Source organism: Gymnodraco acuticeps, unplaced genomic scaffold (genome assembly GCF_902827175.1).
Source record: "Gymnodraco acuticeps unplaced genomic scaffold, fGymAcu1.1, whole genome shotgun sequence".
Lineage (NCBI taxonomy): Eukaryota > Metazoa > Chordata > Actinopteri > Perciformes > Bathydraconidae > Gymnodraco > Gymnodraco acuticeps.
Window position 1 is genome coordinate 565,166 of NW_022991219.1, and position 23,360 is coordinate 588,525.

Here is a 23,360-nt window from a genome sequence, read left to right on the forward strand (position 1 = left end):
GAGTAGCAGGTGGAAATCAGCCAAACTGAGATCAGTGCAGACTCGTTGTGGAGCAGGTAACTCTCTAAAGCTCAGCCTTAGTAAGAACAGAGAGCACACACACACACACACACACACACACACACACACACACACACACACACACACACACACACACACACACACACACACACACACACACACACACACACACACACACCACACACACACACACACACACACCACACACCCACACACACACACACACACACACACACACACACACACACACACACACACACACACACACACACCACACACACACACACACACACACACACACACACACACACACACACACACACACACACACACACACACACACACACACATCACACACACACACACACACACACACACACACACACACACACACACACACACACACACACACACACACACACACACACACACACACACACACACACACACACACACACACACACACACGAGAGGACAGACCTGGCCTCAGTAAAATCAGTTCTTACAGTTTGTTACATCCCGTCCGGGACTACAAGTTTAGACTAGTTTTTCCACATGAGACGATACAATGAGTGCCAGACAGTTTTCACACATTTCAGTGGTGAACAACAAAACCCATCACTATCAGAATCGCTCCACTGTGTTAAAAATATATTGTACTCCGAGCAGGTTAAAAACACCAATAGGATGCGATCCGGGTCTGAGTGGAATTCATTTTGTTGTCAAACACAGGACCTTTTTCCTGTCAGCAGTGCAGGTTCATGAAACCAACATATGAAGACCAAAATAACAAAGAGTTGAAGGTTAATAACTTAAACAGGGGAAGAATAAATGTAAACTTTCCCTCAGAGATATATATATAGATAGAGAGAGAGAGAGAGAGGACACTGAGGTGTCTAAGGTGTTTTTGGCATTTGTTTTATTTAAATAGTCAAGCACCTGAAGCATTGACTTTCTGATTCAGTGCCAAGTCCAACAACCTCAACATAGCTCCTCAAAGAGCTTACATGTCAAACTCTACACCTTAATGACGTCCTTCAGAAAAACCAAAAGGATTTGTTCATTTTGTTGATTTTCTTCTTGAAATCCTCAGTCGGAGGCATTGAATTGTAAATGTAAGACACATTTTGTCAACTAAAACACAAGTCTAATAGAGACTACAACCCCTCTAATAGAGGAAGGTGGAGTTTTAGACCCCTTTTATTGTGTAGTAGCTGGCTCAATTTGCCAGTAAAGTCTTGGCCATAGATAAAACCTTGTGAAGAGATGACCCCCACCCCCTCAGCACAGACCCTAAAACAACGGGACAGGAGAATTGATATACTAGTAGTGAAGAAGGCTGGGTATGGAGGGAAGCCATCTTGTCTATCTGGCTATCGTGTTGTTTAGGGTCTGCATGTATCATCTCAGGCATTGCGTGTTGTTCGGGGGGGGGGGGGGGGGGTCAACTGAGGACAAGGCTGGTGACTCTAAACAAGCGGGGCTCAGCACCAGGAGCAGCTTAGGGGCCGATTACATTTCAAGTGTCCATTGAATAAAACATAAAATAAAAATAAAACAAAATGGCTACATTTCATATCCCGTCCCACCCACACCACCACGAAAACAAAATTACAATATGCCATAAAATATACAATTCTTAAAAATAAGGAATGAGTAATAAGCATCAAAAGGAGGAGTACAATAAGACACAACCAAAATAAGTTAACTTCTCTTTCCCCATTGCTTGTGTCATTTGAGGGATTGAGAAATAAATATTTTAAAAGGAGTTATTTAGTATTTTTTCCACATACAAAAGGATTCAGGTGAGCTCCATGAGCGAAGGACAGTGGGAAATAAAATGTACATAGAGCTGTGGCTGAAGTGCAATTCTTAATGCCAGTGGAGTTGGGATAGCGAACATTGACATCATACAACCCGTTTTTTCCTCCCTAAACTCCAGGCTTTCCCTCCACAGATCACCTGACCACGTCAGGAATGCCAAATACATCCCCCCCAAAAGTTTTGACATTCACAATAAACACAGGTCAAACAGCAACAGAGGCAATATATTCTATCCATGAGCTCTAACTTTTTTTTAACTCCTTTGTAAGGTTGAATTAATTAAGCTATTTTTATGTACAAACAAAAGAATATACATCTGCTTTTTGGACGGTCACACAGTCTTCATAGGGGAGAAGAAAAATAAGAGGAAGGGGGTTCAATCTGACGAGACAAAAAGGACTACAAGAGTTATTGCTTGTTACTGCTGGAAAGAGAATGGATCTATTCCAAAGTTTGTTGTTGTTTGGACTTTTTCCTTGTTGCTGTTCTTGTTTTTTTTTGTTGGTTTGTGCCATTTCTATGGACAGCTCTAAAGTAGGCAAGTGCAGGATAGCTTGTCGTAGCTGCTTGTCGAGGGGAGAGAAACCAAAACAAAACACACAAGTTACAATTTGCACTCTTTGAAAATGCACTGAGCACCCACATTCAACAGGAATGTTGTTTTTTCCTCCATTTTTTTGGTTGTTTTCCTCCGTGCCTGGTGGGAAACAATCACTGCAGACACACTTTGTTTGCTTTAAAAGCTCCGTGGTGGTGGATCTGATCTGCTTTTCCCATTGGTTTGTTTCACAATAGCACCAATTCGAGTGTCCGAGCTTCTGCGGTGTCGAACAGAGGTAATGAAAAACGATAAGACAAGGACTAAATTCAGGCCTGAAGGGACGTTCATCAGGGCCAAGCTGTGCTGATATGGCAAAGTTCACCCACAGTGTTGATTACAGTCCAGATTAGATGTGCTGCCGTTTAACCAGACCCAACACCACAACGTTAAGAAGGGATACACAGGAAACACACAGCCCACAGGAGGAAGAACCCTAAACTCTGAATTATTTCATATCATGCGAATTTAAGTGCATTTCAAGTCAAATTCGGGGTTGTGTAATATTAAAAAGAATTCAGACATTTAAGAGTTCATCAAAAGCGAAAAGGTAGAATCAATCATTAATTTCAATTGCGTGGGTTTAAAAAACCGGGATGATGTTTTTTTTATATATATATCAACCAACTCTGATCTTCCTTTAAAAGCAGATTAAAATCGATGGGCAGTTTCACATGGCTGTGTTTGTGTCCCTGGTGTTGGTCTTGGCGGCTCAAAGTTCAGGAAAGCTTTCAGTGGAGCTCCTCAGCAGCACAGGAGTAAAGGGGGGGGGGGGGGGACTAAAGGCTAGGAGCCATAGGGGGCGTTGCTGAGAGGCAGGAGCGACAGGAACGCTGTCAGCTGTGGCCGTCGTAGGCGGAGGTGACGGCGGGGGTGTGTGCACGTAGACATGGCTGGATGGAGAAACAGATGGGAGGGCCGGCGGGTTTGGCAGGGAGGAGATGCTGGCGGTGGCGGAGTGGGAGGTCTAGGAGGAGAAGGCAAGTTTGACACTGCAGGAGGAGTAGCCCTCGTCGCTGGCCATGCTCTGCAGGCTGCTGTGGTCGTCCAGGTCGCTGGTGCTGGCTGTGCTCACACTGTCCAGCTCTCCATGGGAGAACTCTGTGCTTTCCACATCCACCTCAATCTCCTCTGCAGCCGCCAATGTAGAGATGAGCAGAGAGAGGGCGGGGGAAGAGAGAAGAAAGGGAATCATTTAGTGGAAAGTATCATATTTAAGTGTAAAGATAATGGGGATGACTAAAAGTTAAGGCTGATGATATTCTATGTTTTTTCTTAAAGTCAACATATCCCAGGAAAAGACCAAAACCAACTCTGCGTATAAAATGCTTAACAATTTGTTAAAGTCAACGCTTCATTACTTACATCACTATGTTATGACAGTCCTTGTTAATAAATATGAATCCAATTAACATGGTTCAGTTTAACTTTAGGTTGGAATGACATTAACTAAAGATTAATTTAAATTGTATGTTTGATACTTTAACTAACCAAAGCTTTCTTTAAATCCTTTCAGAAAGCATTTTCATTTTACACCTTTATCCGGGAAATTTGTGTTGATTATTTTCAGCAACACCTCATTTCACAAACAGCCCCAGAGGGACGGGTACAACCTCTGTGTGGTGTGAAAACCCCCAGAGCGGCTGGAGGTTCATACTGTAAGGCCTTGTACTCGCCAAATGAAAATCCTGTTTCTCACCCTGGTCAGAGTCGGAGCGGTCGGAGCAGAGGGTGGAGCCCACACTGTCCATGCGTATCCTCTCCCCCTCCCCTGGGCTGCTCTGGGCTGCAGCACCACTGCCCCCCCTCAGCAGCTCCAGCTGGCGCTGGAGGTGCCGCTGCTCCCGCTCCAGAGACTCCAGCTGGTACTGGCTCTTCCTGTCTGCATCTTCAAGTTTCTGCTCAGGAGAAAGAGAAGGGGGAGAGGGAGAAAAGGTTAACTATGTGTATCAGAGACCTTTTTATGGAGCGATAAATACGTGTGAGGGTGTGAAGGCGACAGCCAGATAAAAGTGATGTCGTGAAAAGATATAAATATATGACTGAGAGGAGGAAAGCTGGAAAACAAATGTATTATGCTGAGATACTGTAGAGACGGATGTTGTTGTCTGTTAAGGAATTCCTTTTATATCAAACATTTGTCAGACACCAAACACTGCCTGTTTGTTCGCATTCAAAGACCAAACCCCTTGCTTCCCATGGTCTTCCCTCCTGCCAGCTCTGGAATGATTTCCCTCGCCCGCCTTGTTTACACCGTGTCCCCTCACTTACCTGCTGCCTGTGTTTTTACGCCCTGGTGCCATGACAATCTAAGCAAAGGCCGTGGCAGGGACTCATACAGCCTTGTTGCACTTCTAACCTTGTAGCCTTATGTCACGGCTACAAGGTCGCTCAATAGTGACGAGCGTGACTCCCGGCGACGGACCAAAACAATAGGCCATCAATAAGAGATGGAGAGACTCAAGTTGACAGCAGCAGAAGTGCAGAGTGGTGACGGCAGTCGTGAGGGGGTGCTCACAACAACAATATTGTCTTTATGTTACGTGAATGCACGCTACGGCAGGCTTTTTCCATGCAGACTGCTCATCCTCGGGCAGTCACATGCCTGTGTTTTAAGTGGACGGGAAGGCGTGAAGCAGGGTGTCTTATTGTGTGATATGCTCAGGCAGTGAAATGATCACCAGTGACCAGCTGAATACTGGCTGAGGTTTGTTTGCATACGCAGTTTATTGCTATGGGAAATGTTTTATATCTACACATCAACCACCCAATGTTAAACCATAAATATGTATAGATGTATTTAAAGTCTACCCTTCATTGAAACTACTTCGTCATTTAGAAACTGTAATGATCCTTAGAAGTCAATTACATTTGCAATAAAAAGCAAAGGTCAAGACAAATAAAATCCAATATATTTTTATGGTAGTGCATTTTGAACATATCATCACCGTGACATTATATTATGTTGTTTTCAACTCTTTTGCAGAATATTTTACGAGTGAATCACAATCCTATTTTATATGGTGTAGGTCAAATGTATTTCAGATCCACCATTTGCTATTTTTCTTGCTTTAATAATGCATGTTCTATTTTCACTCTATGGTTCATATTCATGCGTCTTCAGCTCTGTGGGCTTTATCCCGTACCTTTATGTGTGATTTGGCTTTGTTGAGCAGGCCCAGGGTTGTGTGCCGGTTGCAGTCGGGTCCCAGGGGTATGAGGGCCTTCAACCGCTCGAGACACAGCCGCAGATGAGCTCGTCTGGAGAAGAAAACAGAAAGCGAAATGGAATGATTAGATACATGACCACGTACAGTAGGGAAGCGCTAAGGCCTGGGCAGTAACATGGGAAATAGTAGGTAAATGTGTTGCTAAATAGCACCTGGGAATTGCAATATGGAAAGTACTCACTAAGACACTATTTCAGCAGCTTCCCTGTGTTAATCTGTGCCTTTCTCATTCACAGATAACCGGCTAAAGACAGATGTCAAGCTATCCACAGGACTTTACATCCAACCCTTATAAAGCACCTAGTTCTGATCTCCTAAGGGTGGATTTTTTCCTTCTCAAAGATCTGCACTTGAGTAATTTGTCACCTTGGGATGCAGGCTCATTAAGACATGTTGTACTCTCACTTTGTGAGAATCCACCAGCTGCACACCGGCTCACGTATTGTAAATCCCCAGCTTATAGTTCAGCAAGGCAGCGGGTTACATATGATTCACGTCTCGTGTAAACCTAGAGACGATACATTATCCTCTGCAGGTATTTCTTGCACCCGGCTTTAGTTTCCCTTCTCGCCTGCATTACAAACAACAAGTTTAAGCTGTGTGTGGGGGGGGGCAGGGAGGAAAGGTGTAATGGCATTTCCTGGACCCTGCTCGGCTCGGACGTTCCATCATCTTGACAGTCCCTTATCCCTTGACTGCAGACAGGCCGGGGGTACTATCTATCCTGCTAATGGCTCCGAGTTGAGAGGTAAAGAGTGATAATTGTAGCTATAACACAATCAGTACTCCATTAGCAGGGGCTGCCCTTTCAGCTAGCCTGAAGGGAAAAGTGGAGAGACATTGAGAGCCGGTGGACTCAGTGGAGCCACCCAGGGCTTCAGGAACAATCTCTGGGGGAGCCCAAAGGAGACAAGCCCAGGGGACCAGGGCAGGAATTCACTGCACTGATTAGGCTGGGCCAGACTGCTCTCTGCTGCTGTCAGACTGGTGGAGACATGTGAGCACTGGTGTGTGTGTGTGTGTGTGTGTGTGTGTGTGTGTGTGTGTGTGTGTGTGTGTGTGTGTGTGTGTGTGTGTGTGTGTGTGTGTGTGTGTGTGTGTGTGTGTGTGTGTGTGAGAAAGGGAGGTTCTGCTTTGCATGGATGGTGCTGATAAGAACCCAAGAGAAGAGCGAGCCATTGCTTAAATACAGTATGCCTGAGTGTGCTTAAACTACGTGACAAAGACAAGAGCTGCATGTCTAGGGAGTGAAAGAGGAGGCACCCTTATTTAGTCTGAGGTGCAAAAAGTTTGGAAGTCATAACACAAATGTACACTAGAGATGAATGGATTAGTTGCCGGCTGTCAAAGTTATCACTTGATTTATCATTTTGAAAGAATAAAAATACTACAATCTCGAATTCCAGCTTCTTAAAATTTGGATATTTCCTTGGTCCTTACTCCGATATGACAGAAAACCAAATGTCTTTGAGTTGAGGACAAAACAAGACATTTGAAGATGTCATATTTGGCTTTGGGATACACTAATAGATACGATCTATAATAGAAAATCTTGATTGTTCTATCAATAACATGTCAGAAAATGCTGAAAAATGTCAATACAACTTACAGGAACATTCTTAACAGAATAGTTGATAAAAAAAAAAGAATCGTTAGTTGCAGCCTTTGCGCACGTTTTTCAGCCCAGAGTTGGTAATGATGATCGGCCCGGTTCAGGTCATCTGTCTGTGTAATCAGTCCTATTAAAAAGGAGAGAGCAAAGTCCACCTTCTTTATCTGTGAAAAGTCTATCTACGCTCGTCTCATCTGAACCCCGACATACACACACGCTCGTGCACATAGACACAGATATCAGCCAGCAATTAATCACTTTCTACTCCTCTACAGCAGCCTGGGGGGGGAACACACAGCTCCAACGGAAACACATCTAGGACACTCTACAGAGAGGACATGGCAAAAGATCTGTCTCAGAAATACAAATTATCTTTTGAACACTGTAATTACGATTAATACTCGATTGTGTGGAAACAAGGCATTTTACTGCAACGTTTGCTATGTAATCATTTTCAAATTAAGTAGGCCATGTACAGGGAACGTTTGCTGATAGGCCGATCAATTATTTATTATGCAGCTGCAGCTGACACAAATATAAATCCGCGTTACAGGCAAGAACAAAACACACACTTGGTCTTGAACATCCCTTGTTATCTCAAAAACTGTGTACCACCACTACATGTGTACACTGTAGGGACATGTTGAACGTTCTTACTTTTTCATTAGTTATACAAACATTTTTGTTCCACACACAGGGGCGCGGAGTGCCTGATAAAGAAGGGCAGAGCAGGACACCCGGTCATGTATGGGCCTGTCTGTCTGTCTGTCTGTCTGGCCTATCAGGCGTCGGGTTAACAAACGCCAGACACTGGAGATCTTCTCCTCCACTCCCATCCAGATTAAAAACAACTATCTCAGCACACAACTTTAGATAACCTCCACTTACAGCCATTCCTGTCCTTATCCAACCCTCCCTCTCCAACCCTCCCTCCCTCCCTCTCCTCTCCCTGACCCAAGTGACATGACAAATGTACAGAAGAAGCAGGGGGGGTACGCTGACCGCACTGGCACCGCAGTATCAACACATATCCGGCCCTGCTATGACCCGCTGAAATATGCCAATTATGGTTCTCAGCGCTAAGACTTCTATTGCTGAGTGCAGTGTAGGGCGTCACTTTGCAGGGTGCTGAATCAACACTTTTTGCCGGGTCAGTGTTAACCTCAAACACCCTAACACACCCATATGCCAGTGATGATGCGGAGGAGTCTCTCAGTCTCAGCACACCGAGTCCTGTTTATGTCCTTTCTCACAGCTACCTCATGTGCCGTGTGATGTGTTCTTGCAGAAACACATGCTCCTGTGTTGGCAGCATTCAAACACCCTCTCTCTGTGTCTCGTATTGACAGACTGACATGTGAGACGTCTGCCTGACATTTTGGACTAATCTCTGGGCACATGACATGCTCTGCTGGAACACTCTGATAACTACAGGAGGTCAAAGAAGCCCTGAAAAGCATAAGAGGGAGTATGGAGGAACAGTGTGTGACTGTGAGAGAAGCAGGAGAGACAGAGTGTACTTATGTGTAATTCATGACCATCACATTGCCTGCTAATGGGAAGTATGACAACTGGAGTCCTTTTCTTCCGCCTGCAAAAACCATTATGCCCTCAGAGCGTCGGGAAACGAAAGATAATGGCAGAGACTGCTTTATCATGTTAGTCTGTCCCAGCAGCGCTATCTCTAACTGTCTCACTAAGGGGTTAAAGGTCATTAGTTAGTAGCTACTGGTGATGGCCCCAGGACAGGTCACTAATCCCTGACACGGTTGTTTACCATTTTGACCCACAGCAGAAGAGCTTAAGCCGTTTGCGTCTTACAATATGAGTGGCGGCTTGTGGCAATAAATTCCAGCGCGCAGTCGCCAGAATCTCTACTCGTAGCCACGTTACGCAGCAACAGAGCCTAATGTTTCCCTGGGTGCTTAGAAAAGACCAATGCTGGTTATATAAACAGCAATGGATTTACTATGCAGCCCTATAACTTCCTGCCCTCAGCTGCTAAAGCTAACGAGCAGTAGAGCACACTTTGTTTAAAGGGTGTGACATCACAGGATGACAGGGCCGTGTCAGTAGGTTGATGTTAATGTGGCTATCAGATAGGGGTTAAACTGCTCACCTCAGAGAAGTGTCAAAGGCTGATATAATGGCAATAGCAGCTGATATATATTATTGGGCAATGAATGGCCCAGTTATAAAAGTATTTCAAATAAAAATCACAAATGAAATTAGAGGTGTAGCTTGATATTGTTGACTCATTACATAGTGAAGGATATTGCTCTGCCCTTTGTATTTCCAGTGTCCTAATGAATGGCACAGTGAGCTGCATGTTGCCTGAATGGGGAACTCTTCATCTGTGGAGGATTACATAAACACGTGTCAGTTGCTACCAGGACCTGTACGGCAAACTGTCACGCACAGCAGGGATATCAAATCCCTCCCTGACAGCACGACAACAATGGCAGAAAAGACTTGCTTTTCCTCGTATTCAGCGGTGCCCAGATTCCTGGGATGGAGCCTTTAATAGCATGTTTCATTCTGGTTTTGTTTTGTGTTGCCTTGCGGCGTCACCTTAGCAAACAGCTGCTTCAGAAATCCCACACTCTCTGTTATTTTGAGGCGGTGTGGACTCCTTCATACAGATCCATTTATAATGTAACTGGCTTTTCAAAGGGAACCACAAAGTTACATAGAATCATAGCGTGAACGTGTGCCTCTTTTATCAAAAAGTATATAATAGAGCTATAGACGGGAGATCTTGTTCTCACTTTTTAATGGAAGATGGTTCGTTTTTCATACTTTTACCTCACAATGAAGCCTCAATTCATGGCGGCTTGGTTCAGAAATGACCACAAATCTTTACAATTATTTTATCATTCTTTAATCAAAGAGGCAAATATGCAAATCAAAATGTATGATTCCCGCTGATATTTCAAATCATATTGCATTACATTTATTTTAGAGGAAAAGGCAACTCAACTGGTGCATTGCAAATATTTTTAAATCATTCATAAATTCCCGTAAGAACACATTATGTCTTAACAATTATTCAAAACCAGTTCATTTATCACCCGACATAACCATCAAATTAGGAGAATCAAAATCTAAAAGCACAACCTGCAGACACAGCCGGCCTTCCCTTTCCTCCTGGGCCAATGGGGCGCTTCCACTCTACAGTGTGTGTGTGTGTGTGTGTGTGGTGTGTGTGTGTGTGTGTGTGTGTGTGTGTGTGTGTGTGTGTGTGTGTTGTGTGTCTGTGTGTGTGTGTGTGTGTGTGTGTGTGTGTGTGTGTGTCTCATTCATGCTTGTGTGTGTGTTCCATACTTGTGTTCCTGATGGGCCCCAGATGGGTTCGCAGGCAGGCGGCTTCTGCCTTTTGGCTTTGACAGTGAGGCGAGCAGCCAGCCGGCCCCGGGGTCACTGCACCACACACCCCCCCCCCCCCTCCCCCACTCCGCCATCCTCCCCCCCTCCTACCCTCCTCCTCCTCCTCCTCCTCGTGAATCACATGCACGACTTTCCTCTTCCTCCCAAATCCCATGCTTTGTACGGTTAAGTAACAAAAGGAGAAACATTGATATCAACAACAACTCTGTAGACATTGCTGTGCTGCTCTCCCTCTCACTCTAGCTGTTTTCTCTTGTTCTTGTAATGCGTCAAACTGCCTCCATTGTGATTGAAGCATTCTTTTTTAGAGAAGCACTTTGAAGCTCTCCCTGTTGGTATGGGAGAGCTGCCCACCACAGCTCTTACAGAACCTACGCACATCATGTGTACATCTCTCATCAGTGCACAGAACAACAGCTCTGCACTCAACCTCCCTCGTCCTTGAATCTTTTCGTACAAACACACATACACACCTGCTAAGTGCATGTGCCTTTGGATTTGCACTGAAGGACACACACCTCAGTGTACATTCACACATTCTGATATCTGATATCTTTGTCACAAACTAGTGTCTGACCAAATAGCCCTTGAAATCCTCAGTGTGATCAATGTGACGTGAAACAAAGAGTGTAATGGCAACAACAAGCAGTAATACCATCGACATGACAAGAGCAATCAGCGCAGAAGTGTCTTGGAAATATTCCAATTACTCTGGGGGGACAATGCAAATGATAAGTGTGAGGGTGTTATAAACATCCCCAGTCTTGGTTAAGTAACAAAAGATATGCCTGTCTTGCGCTTTAAACTTGTATAAGACCTATTCAACCAAAGGATTTGTTTCTCACTAACCGCCAAGCTGCAATAACTTGTGTACAGAATTCAGTCATTAAGCTAGCACCAGTAGCCTCAGGTATCAATATTAGGACTCTGCATGAAAAGTATTGACACTAAACAACCCTCGACCTCCTGACAGAAAAACAGAACTGGAAAAGTATGTAATTATTACTCGAACCATGCCGCATGCTTTCAATCCATTATCAGCAATTTGCCAAATGGCCTTAAGGACATTATACTCCTGAATTATCTGATGCTAACAACATCTAATCTCCCTGCATCATCCCTTTTTTAACAGGGCTCTCATCATCTCAATTTTCCTTTTTGTTGTATGATATGTTATCTTCAATGTTATTCTTTTGACAAAATAAGGCATAATTTTCTATGCTAAGGTGCAACCTATTATTTTTGTGTTACTTACATAAACTCATAGCCTTAGCTTGTGTTACCTGTCTGCTTAACAGACGGACATTTTTGCAAATCTGATGCCTGGCAATCCTTTGGGCAGTGAGTATTTAGAGAGGCAGGTGCTGAGCAGATAAAAGGAGAATATGTATTCATGCTAGTTTTCTTTGTGTGTGAATAAAATAAATGTCAATAAAAAGCAACACCTATGTCTGAACATCGACAGAACTGCATTTTTGCTTATTTCCAGGAACCACAGTCAGCTGAATAGAGCACTGACAAATAACCACAGTTTCTGCTTCTTCATTCAAAGCCCTCTGGAACCAACACTGTTAAGTCAAAGAGCGAGCAATAGAGAGAAAAATATGGCTGCCCTAGATTCCAAACTTGTGAATTCATAAATAATAGAAAACTTCTCAGGCCATCTATGATGTCTGACATAATTACTGAACTTGCTCTTAACAGGGGAGGGTCATGTTTCCATCCCAGATACCAGTCAATATACTTCTTCTTGGCCAATCCTACAATCTCTCAAACCCATTTACACGTATGCACGCACGCACACACACACACTCACACACACATTGACCTACTTCTAATACGTGCAGAGGGGGAGGAAATGTGACCCTTCACCCAGTTATTAAACTAATTACACATCACCAATGACCGTCTCTGCGGTAAATCTGCCAAAGTGACATGCAAAAAGATATTAAGACATCATTATACAGGCTCTATTAGTGAGGGGGGGGAAATAAAACTTGACTTTGGAAAGGAAGTATTCCTGTACTGTCTTAAGTGTCGAGCCTCATTTAAAGCAGGCGCAAATCACGATACAAAGCGGTGCCAAAGATTATCCGAATGATTTGAGTATTTTGTAATGCAAAGCCTCATTTAAAGTAGACTAAGCCATGTCCATCGTGCACTACATTACGATACAATCTGGCGGAAGGCAATTAAATCAAAGACAAAATCTGGGGACAGATGTTTGTTTTGTTTCTCCCATAAACATTCCAAATCCATTATTTCATGGTTAAAAATAGCAAGAGTGATGCAGGGTTGCTTGAATGGTCGGGATTGGTTGCTAAGGGGAATCACATGTACCCTCCCTCCAGATCATGTATAGTGAAACATGTGAACATGTGGCAGAGGGATCCATACTCTGCAGATGGTGACATACAATATAAATGGAGAGGAGCGCAAACCATATGGCAGCCCATACATTTGTTTCCATGGTGCTTTGCTGTGACTGGAAGAATAGCTGTTCAAACACAATCAAACTGCTGAACAAAATCACACTCCTGATGATTAAGTGGATCAATTCCATTTTTTGTATTTCATACTTGGCATATATTATCAAAACCTGGAACATTGTCAGCTCGTTTTGCTTCACTGGCAGGGAAATACAATGAAATAACTTGCATTTGGCTTCATTTATAGTGAAAAAGAGTACGGAGAATCATCCTGAAATGTGCATTAACACACTGTAGCCCCTAGACACGAGCAACTGTAGTGCAGCAGAACAACTACAGGAAACACAACGGTCCTCTGTGCTTGCTCACCACCTTTGTTTACTGGATCGCTGAGTTAACACAAAGAGCGCGGTTGTTTTTTCTGCTAAGGATGCCTCTTCTAGGATTCTCTGCTTTTTTATGCACCCTATGTCTTTCTATCATTCTCCCTCTCTCACATGACTGCTGTCGGTGGCAGCCAAGGTCACATGTCTCTCCATACAGACAGTGAACACCTGACTGAATAGGGTTTTTTTTTTTTTTCAAAAGGGGGAAACTACCACTCACTAGGTCGAGTGCTGGAACAGTCATCAAAAAGCCAACAGCATGGCTTGCAAAACTGGCGCCAGCCGTATGTGCTTTAGCCAACTACAGCTTTATTATCTGAGCTATAAATGGCACTTTCAGGAAATGACAACTGCAGATGGAGACACACTTTTAAATAAGTCTGAATAAGGATGGTGAAATCATTATTGTAGTTTTTTTTTTAAGTTGAAGTTTAAAGTTCTGTTGATGATTTATCACATTGATGTAGAAACTCATGTTTGGATGGCATGTAACTTGTGTTTAGGTGTTATTTACAAACTGTGCCAAGTATTGGGCAGTTTCCACTAAGTGATGGTGGGACTTTTAAGGTTAACCATGGGACTTTTAGCAAATACACAAGCTGTTGATTTGAACATTGCTACAAAAGTTAGATTCTGTCCACCGCTGTGTCAGTTTGTGCGTCACGTTTTTCTACATGCGCTCGCAAGATTAGAGTGATCTTAGCCCGACAGCATCTGTAGGGTCTCTTTTTTCTGACAGACTGATGCTTCCCTCATCTCTTTTATGAAACACGGACAGATGGGATGGATGCAGAGAGTCAGAGTGAGATAGAGAGGAAGGGATATATACAGAGTGGGGGAGGAAGGGGATGTTCCGTCTGCGTAATCTGCCCAGAAACTAGCCATGGGCACGAGCGAGAGAGCCAGTCTGTCAGGAGTTTACACTGGGTTAACCAATGACAAACGACTAAAAGCCGCCTCACTCACTTCAAGTTCGGACTTTTAACATCAATGCGGCATGTTCAGCCAAATGCTAGAAAACACATGAAAGGCATGCTTTGTGTTGAGCACATCCATCCAAAGTGTGACATGGTTGACATCAGTGGGAATGTAACCACTAACCCTGATAGATTAAAGGATAGGCATCAGGAAGTAAGTCAGTGTGTTCTTTGTTATAACAGTGACAGCAGGTGAATGCCTGAGAGGCTACTTTAACTGTGAGTGTGACAAAAGTTCTGTTTAGTTCCACATTTTCATCTTCCACCTGACAATGAACAGCAAATGGGCAAGGACGAAAGAGGCAGAACTATTGAAAACAAAAACAGCAGCTTGACTCTTCAAGATGCTCTTCAGAAAATAAAAAGAGGTTACACGCGTTCCTTGTGGGGTTATGATAGCATGTGGCTCACGTCCTGATGGTTCAATCCTCCACTGAGGGTTTTACTACACTGTCCCAAACTGACAGCCAGTTGTTAAGTTTGACTAACCAGGCTGGGGAATGAAGGGAATGCTCATCTCTCTCCCACACACGGCAACTGCGTGTGTGAGGACTTAAACAATTATTTACAAGTCTTGGGACACCATGGGATCCATGCTGGATGATGACCCATATTCTGACTAGATGGCAGGGAACGGAAATGAAATGGGGGTGAAAATGCATTGCTGCATGCGGGTGGGTGGGAAAGGGACTTTGATATTTCTAAGCATTCAGGCAGTTGTGACCTCAATCCCAAGAAAGAGATTCAGCGCGGCGAAGAGAGAGAGAGTCTTTCCGATTGGCAGTAAAGCTCATTGTAAAAACGCATATGGATTTGGGGCCACAGTGGAATTAAATGCAAAAGGGAGTTCAAAATCAATTGAACTGGCAGGAAACCCTCCCCAACCAATCCCAAGGCCACAAGTGGTAAATAAAGCGAGACACAGATGATTACTGGGCAGACCAAAGCTGTTGTCACGCTAAATACGCTGAAGCCACAAACAGCACCCGCCATGCATAGCAACAGTGCAGAGGAGGCTCAGAAGGCAGATTGGGAAGTGGAAGACGGAGAGATGAAGCAAAAGGCGATGGAGTTTCAAAGGAAAGGGATGAGAGAATAAAAAAGAATGTGTTCCCTTCAAGAAAGAGGCCGCAAACACGTGTGCACACACACGTACGCATGCACACGTGCAAAGTTCATTGGAGAAAAAGGGAGCAGGGAGGGGAATCACTTGCTGCTCGGTAGAGCCAAGAGACTCTGGGGCTGAAGCCCATCACTAACACACGGATTAGTTCACACGTGCACACTGCTTTTAATCTGCTCCACTGAAAAAGGTTGGAAAAGAAACAAGGCGAGAGACAAAAGGATGGAGTTAACCAGAGACATGGCCATAGAAACAGAGCCAGGGGGGGGGGTTGAGAGGAAGGCGTGATGGAGTTTGTGGGAAAGAGGGTAAAAGAGATGGAGGACGCCTTTAGGTGCAATGTACAAAAACCTCAGCACAGAAATTACCAATGTGATCAATATGCATGAGTCTTTAGCAAATGCCCAAAATCCCTTGAAAACACACAGAGTGCACTTTTAATGCCTTCCTTCCTAATTCCCTCGACCCACCCCAAAGTCCCTGACGCAGTACCCACAACCCTCACTTTCCCTCTTTAGCCCTGCTTTGACTCCAGTGGGAGGGCAGAAGCTTTGGATTACAATTCCAATATGGCCTGACTCCTAATATGGGCCTGGTGTAAAGCCATGGAGATTCAGCCAGATGTTGGCTCTGGGGGCAGGGAGGGGAGAAGGTGGAGGGTGGATGTGTGTGGGAGGGGGCGGCCCCGTTAAACCACATCATCTTTACAGCTGTGGATGTGTTTTAATACCTCCAATAGAAGGGTGGGGGTTGGAGTGTAATCCAAACATACATTAATGTTTAATGCTTAAATACACATTAACATGTCCAGACCCATGGACACACTCACCTTTCTCACTCACTAACTTAACTCGCCGAGTCACTTAACCTACTTGGCACGTATGTCACTCCACACAGTGGTTAGTTCTCAGCACATGAATGGCAAATAATGACATTCATTGTACTGATGATGAGAGAGCATGTGAGGTAGCTGTTATGAGAATTAGGGGTGGGGGACTTCTCTCACTGCTTCTTCATCTCACAACTCTCATTGGTGAAAAGCTAACCTCTATGATTGGTCAGAAGGCAGTGGTGTTTCACCCCTTTTTCCCCAGATGGTACAGCTAAAAATAGAAGGTCAGTGTCAGATTTAGCCTAATTGAGTCTGTCTTGCATCTTCTACGAGCATCCTTTTTCTATTTACGTCGGTTCTTTCTCCTTAAGGTAGAGATTAAGTTAGCTCGGCTGCGAACGTGACAAGCCGCTCCAGAGAGGAGGAGGGAGGGAAAAACAGAGGAGCATTTCTTCCAGGAACAGCATGTAACCGCAAGCATCATCCATTTGGCCCAAAGTGGGCTTATCAACAAGCCCGACACAATGCCGTTAATGGAACAGGTTTTGAACAGCACTCTATGTGGGAGGATCTGAACACTTTGTAGAATACAGCCTGAACATACAGTCCCCGTTTCAAGTTCATCAATTTGAACACTGACAAACACATCACTGAGAATTAAAACAACCCTGGACTTCTTTGGTTGCACGGTCTCTCCTATGAATGTGTGCAGACACACTTTTGCAGGGTGAGGGGGAAATAAGAAGGCGTCAAGAGTCAAGGGTCAGAAGGGAGGGACAAGTCTGGAGGGATGGGTCGGCTTTCAAGTGTCGACATTCGATCCCCTGTGTGGGGCCATCTTTACACGTGACCCGTCTATAGAACATCTGTGAGGGGATGGCATACGACGAGGTGAGGCAAAACAATGGTGACCTTTAATTTCACACTGTCTTCTATCATCTGACAGCAATCCATTGAGAATGCTAGAAAATGTGGCTGAGCCGTACAAGTCTGCCTCAATAAGCACTTCTCGTAGCTGATCCATCCATCTTCTCCCGCTTATCCGTGGTCGGGTCGCGGGTCGTAGCTGATATCAATCTTAAATGACAGTGTTTTTTGTAACGGAAAATAAAACATAAAATTGGTTGATTGTAGAGAATAACAAATAAGAGATACAATGATGCTAGTCGATAATATGCTAATTTATCCAATATACCATTCCCAATTATCTTTACCAAGACGTTTTCACGACAATAAGCTACAGAAAGAGTTGAGAGCTTTTTTTAACAGAAAAATAACGACTTTCTTTTATCCTTTGGGTTGCTCTGTCCCCTTTGGCGCATGTGTCTGATCTTACACTGCCTCCTTTTAGACCAATGGATTTTTCAGTGTGTTGAGGTTGAAGGCGTTAAAGTGCCTCTCTTAAAAAAAGGCGTGTGACTGGCTCCTTGAGTGTGCCAATCCATAAAAACGTTATACTGTCAGATATCAAAGTAAATCAATGCAAGCTAATTCACTTGCTCAAATCAGTGCTAGACACCCACAAGTGAAATGAAAGTATCTTGAATTGGCTGTGGAGAGCAGGTGCTTTCCTGCTGTGCAAAGTACGGAAGTGTAAAGGTACTTTCAACATCTTGGAAGCAAACTACAACCGTGAAGTCTTGCTAGGCTCCATAGTCAATTCATTGGGAAAGATGTTTAAGATGAAACTGAAAGCACCAAGGGAATGTTCTGAATATATGGGGGCACATTATTTTTGAGGATTGAGACACTAGAATTGGAAAACAAAAATGTGCTAGAAAAAAGGAAACACTCTTTTGGTCCAGAAAATCTGTCACCCATTCATTGTCCAATAGTCTCTCTGGTTTCAGGCTTCGAAAGGGACTATTTAATGTTCACATATATTGATTAAACTTTCCAAAGCCCTGCATAACATATTGAAATTCTTTATTTAGGCGGTCTTCCCCTTTAAGAAGAGAATATTACCTCCTTGTTACAGCTGGGTAACTGCCACACTATTTGTCAATGAGGCAGACTTTAGCCACAACCACAATTTGTCACCACCTGACCATTGGTGGTGACAAGTCCCACCCTAATATTGGCTCATGTGTCACTCGGTTAATTACATGTCTCAAATGCCCACAGTGTACACACTGACTCAGTGGGGGTTTGGGATCAGGCTTGTGTGTTGCTCAAGGCTTCCCTTAGTCAGGTGTGTTTTGACCCTATCTCTCTGCTCATCCTATCAGCCTGTCAATCACTTCCTCATCCTCTGACACCAATGTTTACTAAGCAAAAGCCAAAGCCAAGCTAGGCTATTAAGGACAAGTACTGGGTGGCCTGTGATGGGAGGGCAGCGGCTTGCTCTAGCACATGTGCGTGCTCTAGCTAGGCTCACCAGACCAAAGAGCAAGTCCTGTAAGCTGCTTTTCTAAGCCAAGAAAAGCTTACAAGTCGTCACGTTGGTCAGAACAAATGGTCCCAGTTTTAGGCCCTGCAGCAGAGCCCGAGAATAGGCTGCACTCACTGAGCAGACAACAGAAAGACTAGTGAAGCAGTTTGGCTTCTTCGTGGAGCATCAGAACAGACAGACAAAATGTAGCCCAGGCTTATTCCATGTTTGACTGCTCATCCAACCCCAAGGCTGGAACAGCAAGTACTGTCTTTATAGCCCACTGGTGAAAAATAATGGAAATACACAGAGGGCTTCAATCTCAACAGTTATGTACCCTGTGAAAAATGTGACACCTATTCAATGATATTCACTGCTGAGTTTTACTGCTAAAGGTCTTACACAAGGCCTGTAACTGGACAAGTTACCTTCAAAAGGATATTTTAAAGAAATAAGACAAGTAAGCTCTCAATCTGACTATATGAGTGGCTCTTACACTTTGCAGACTGAGAAAGAAACCCACATACAAAAATAAAAACACTGACAGTTGAGAAGACTCACAACAATCCAAAGTTGACCGCAAATGAGGGTGTGACTATTTTCAATTACTATTTCACGAACCCACAGAGCTCAAATCGAATCCCAAGTGGGCAGAACTCATGGAGACTCCCTACAAGCCACCTAAGGTCAACCAGCTCCCAACTCTAATGGGCAAGACTGAACCTTTTTAATATTCCACAGGCACACACTAAAAGGTGCTTAATCCACACTGTTTGCGAAACTCTTAATGTAAATAAATCAAGCGGAAAAGCTATTTTTGGTTCCACTGCTTGGACACTGGGGGGAACAATTATTTGCTGTGTTTTTGAGAAATATGGATTGATAAACAATATTAAAACGAATAGGTCGCTGTGGGGGGAGGCGGTGGTAAATGATAAGCGACAGTTCTTGTGGATTTATCGTAGGAAGTAAAAGCCTGTTGAATTGATTATCCATAAACAGAGTCATCCAAACTGAGAGTAGAAACTACTGGTTGAAAAACAAAACACATAACCAAGAGCCAAGGAATACCTTAGTATTTACCGTGAACGATTAACCAACATCTAACCTGAGCAGGGGGATTCTTTATCAACATATTTAAAAGAAAAAGGACTAACAGGTAAGTGAATGCAAGTGAGATCAAAGCGGTGGGACTGCATATAAGCATTTTACTGTTAAATCTCACTGAGGGCAGTGTCATTTAGTGGTGATGAATGAAGAAATAAAACAGGGCTGTTAGGAGGAACAGGATCAAAGCAGAAGAGCCACAGCGTTATCTAGTCCTGCTGCACAGTGTGACTGTCTGGAATGTGGGTTTTCCACCCCCACACTTCTTTCGGTCCCTTTTATCCGCGTCCTGTGGTCTCCGCTGTCAATGAGAGTCTACACGCCACAGAGGTAATCAGGACCTGTGGTAGCCATGCAAGGCAAATCGTCTGGCCGGCCACAGATATACAAGGCTGATAAGTATTTGTCAACCTGTACCATAAAAAGGAGCTAAATCCAATTTACATGACTTGGAAGACTGCTGAGATGGAACCAAAAGCTGCTGTTGTTGTCGAAGAATCATGCCATAAGCCTGACACACTTGGGTGAACAACTATGCCTGATACATAAAGTATAGTTTACAGTGGGGCATGTGCTTAAAGGGAATTGGATTAACTGCTGGCAAAAAAAGGAGAGGGGGGATTATAAACGATTCTGACTTTAAGTGTGCTTCTAAAAAGATGGATTACCATTTCAATTTTTGCCCTCTTTCTTTGCTAATGGAATTTTGAATTAGTCTTATACTGTTCAACTACTAAGCAAAGAAACCTCACTGTGTTGAGCTGAAATTCAGACAAGAGGGGGGAAAACTGGGTGTCCGTATCTGGATTTGGAACAATGGTGTGGTACAGGACGGCTTGTCCCCGGCTCACTCTGTTCTACTGTAGCTCTCTCTCTTTCTGAGTGTGCAAGGACCAGCAAGGTGGAGCGAGGGAAAGGAAGGAGAGAGAGGATGCAACTTTCAAGGGATGTTGAACTCATGACAGGAGTACAAATACACGTACTTATGCTGGGTTGGGTAGCCGCATGCTAGCGGCTAACATGCAGCACGCTGTTCAGACATCTCCCTGACTATTTCCACTCCATTTCCACACGCCCCCCCTTTCCAGCCGTGTCATCTAGAAACTTTTCTTCTTCGTCCGATGCCGTTGACGCCTGCCATCTCGCTCTCTGGCGCCACCACAACGACCAGAGGCTTCTATGCCAGTACAGCGACCCATTTCTGTTTTAACCAACATACACAGAAGGTTGGTGACTCAGGTTGGAAAAAGAAAGTCCAAAAGGATCCGTTTGAGTTTGTCGAATTTAACAGAAGTTCCGCGTGCTCCACGGTCTATCACGGGCGGTCAGAGTGATAGTATATCAAACACATTTAAACTGGCCCTACTCTTAAGCCCCACGGACCCGGTTCCGGGGCCGAATCGCGTGATTTTGCAGGGAAACAACGTCTAAGGAACCTTAATATTTAATAAACTATGAATATTTTATAATCCATAGGTTAATATCCAATGTGACTGTGTCCCCTTTGAAATGTTCTGATAATCTATAAGCAATAAAATTGCATTTCCGTTTCTAGAAGTCAGAGCAGGGATATTCCTACGCTCTGTAACAAGATTGCATGTGCGGGAGACGCCAGCTTTTTTTAACATGAGAGTCTATGGGACGATTTCCCTTCGATTCTATTGGCTCTAACGGTCAGGAAGAGATGTCACATGTCAAAATCGAGCAAGGGGGGGCCTAGAGATAGGTCAAATCCACCCAAATGTCTCCCAGAAGAGGTTTTTTTTTTGCTAACTCTGTCTAAAAAGGTCAAATATCACTTGTTTTGCATCAATCTTGATACAGGGTACTTATTATATCTTAATAATAATAATAATAATAATGGGTTCCATTTATAAAGCACCTCATATTTGACTTCAAATCCCGAAGTGCTACAAGTGGTGGAGCATGAACAGTATAAATAAACATTACACAATACGGTAAAATTAATAAAAAGCAATAAAAAGGTCTAGGCAAAGGCTCTTTTGAAGAGATGGGTTTGAGGCCTTTTTTTAAAAGCCTCCACGGTCTGTGGTGCTCTCATTTGGTCGGGGGGAGCATTCCACAGACTGGGAGCAGCGCAGCAGAAGGCCCGTCTCCATAGTACGGAGCTAGTCCTGGGGGGGTTTGAGGAAGTTGGAGTTGCTGGAGAGGGCTGGTTCCGCAAGGAGGTATGGGGGGTGATGGAGTTCCTTGAGGTAGGGGAGGGGCAGTTCCATGGACACATGGTGGGTGAGGACGGAGACCTTGAATTCGATCCTCAGTTCCACGGGTAGCCAGTGTAGTGCTTTAAGGATGGGGGGTGATGTGATCATTATTGCGGCACCCTCATCCAGGATCCTAGCAGAGCTGTACTTGGATTCCTAAAGCTTTTAGTCTACTAACCCCTTCCATCCAAGGTTAGTTTTCACTATAAGTACAAAATATATTTTGGGACGGACATCATTTACCGTTTTTTACCATGTTCAATCTGAATTTTCTTTAAAATAAAAAACATCTATATTGCTTTATGACTTTTCTACATCCAACTCACAGGTTATCATTACTTTGGGAAAATGATTATTAATTAACCCTTTTAGAAGGGAAGATATGGTCATTTGTTCTGGGAATGTCATTTTCGAGCCTGAAACCTGAAAAAACAGGCTTGGGCCTACAGGTTAAATGTCAGGTAAATCATTTTTAATCAATGATTTTATCACCCAGCATAATCTGGATTTTTATGTTTTTAACTGAAACTTGGTTAGACCAAAACAATAGTGCAGCTGTTCTTATAGAATCAACTCCTCCCAACTTTAGTTTTATGAGTCATGCAAGACTGCATAAGAAAGGGGGTGGAGTAGCTATTTTGTTTAATGATTTACAGTATTTCAATGCAAGTAGACTATGTATGGGAACTTTGCTTCTTTGAAATATGTGGCCCTTCAGCTGAAATGCTCCTCTCGAGCTCTTTTCCTAAACATCTACAGTATAGACCACCCACATACTGTGCAAGCTTTTTTGATGATTTCACCGAGTTGTTGTCTGGTGTATTGACTTTGACCGCCCTAGTCTTGTGGTGATTTTAATATCCATGTTGACAATCCCAGAGGGGCCTAAAGAACTGTTTTGTGTTATCGACAATTTTGGACTGACTCAGGCATGTTCAAGCGTCCGACACCCACTAAGGGGCACACCCTGGACTTAATTGTATCAATGGGTCCTGAACATCTCTAAGCTTGTGGGTGACTGATTGTAGCGCTCTCCGATCATTCCTGTGTTTTCTTTGTGAGCTCTATTACCGTCCATACAATTGCTAAGAAAGAGGTAACCACTAGACGTCACTTAACTGAAATACCGAGGAAATCTTTGCTCAGATCTTTACTCCCTCAATTGCCCATGCTAACTTCTCAGTAAATGAGCTAGTTGATCATTTTAATTCTAAAAATAACACACTGTCATGGATGCC

The 23,360-nt window shown here is 43.7% G+C and overlaps 1 protein-coding gene across 1 annotated transcript in view; it reads right to left on the reverse strand.

Annotated features, from left to right (window-relative positions):
- Positions 1–918: 918 nt before the first annotated feature.
- The window catches only part of mxi1 (max interactor 1, dimerization protein), a 33,126-nt gene continuing 10,684 nt past the window's right edge, over positions 919–23,360 (reverse strand). Inside the window, 3 exon segments of the mRNA XM_034239169.1 lie at positions 919–3,574; positions 4,143–4,341; positions 5,590–5,704. Coding sequence (XP_034095060.1) covers positions 3,411–3,574; positions 4,143–4,341; positions 5,590–5,704 — 478 coding nt within the window. The 3' untranslated portion in view covers positions 919–3,410.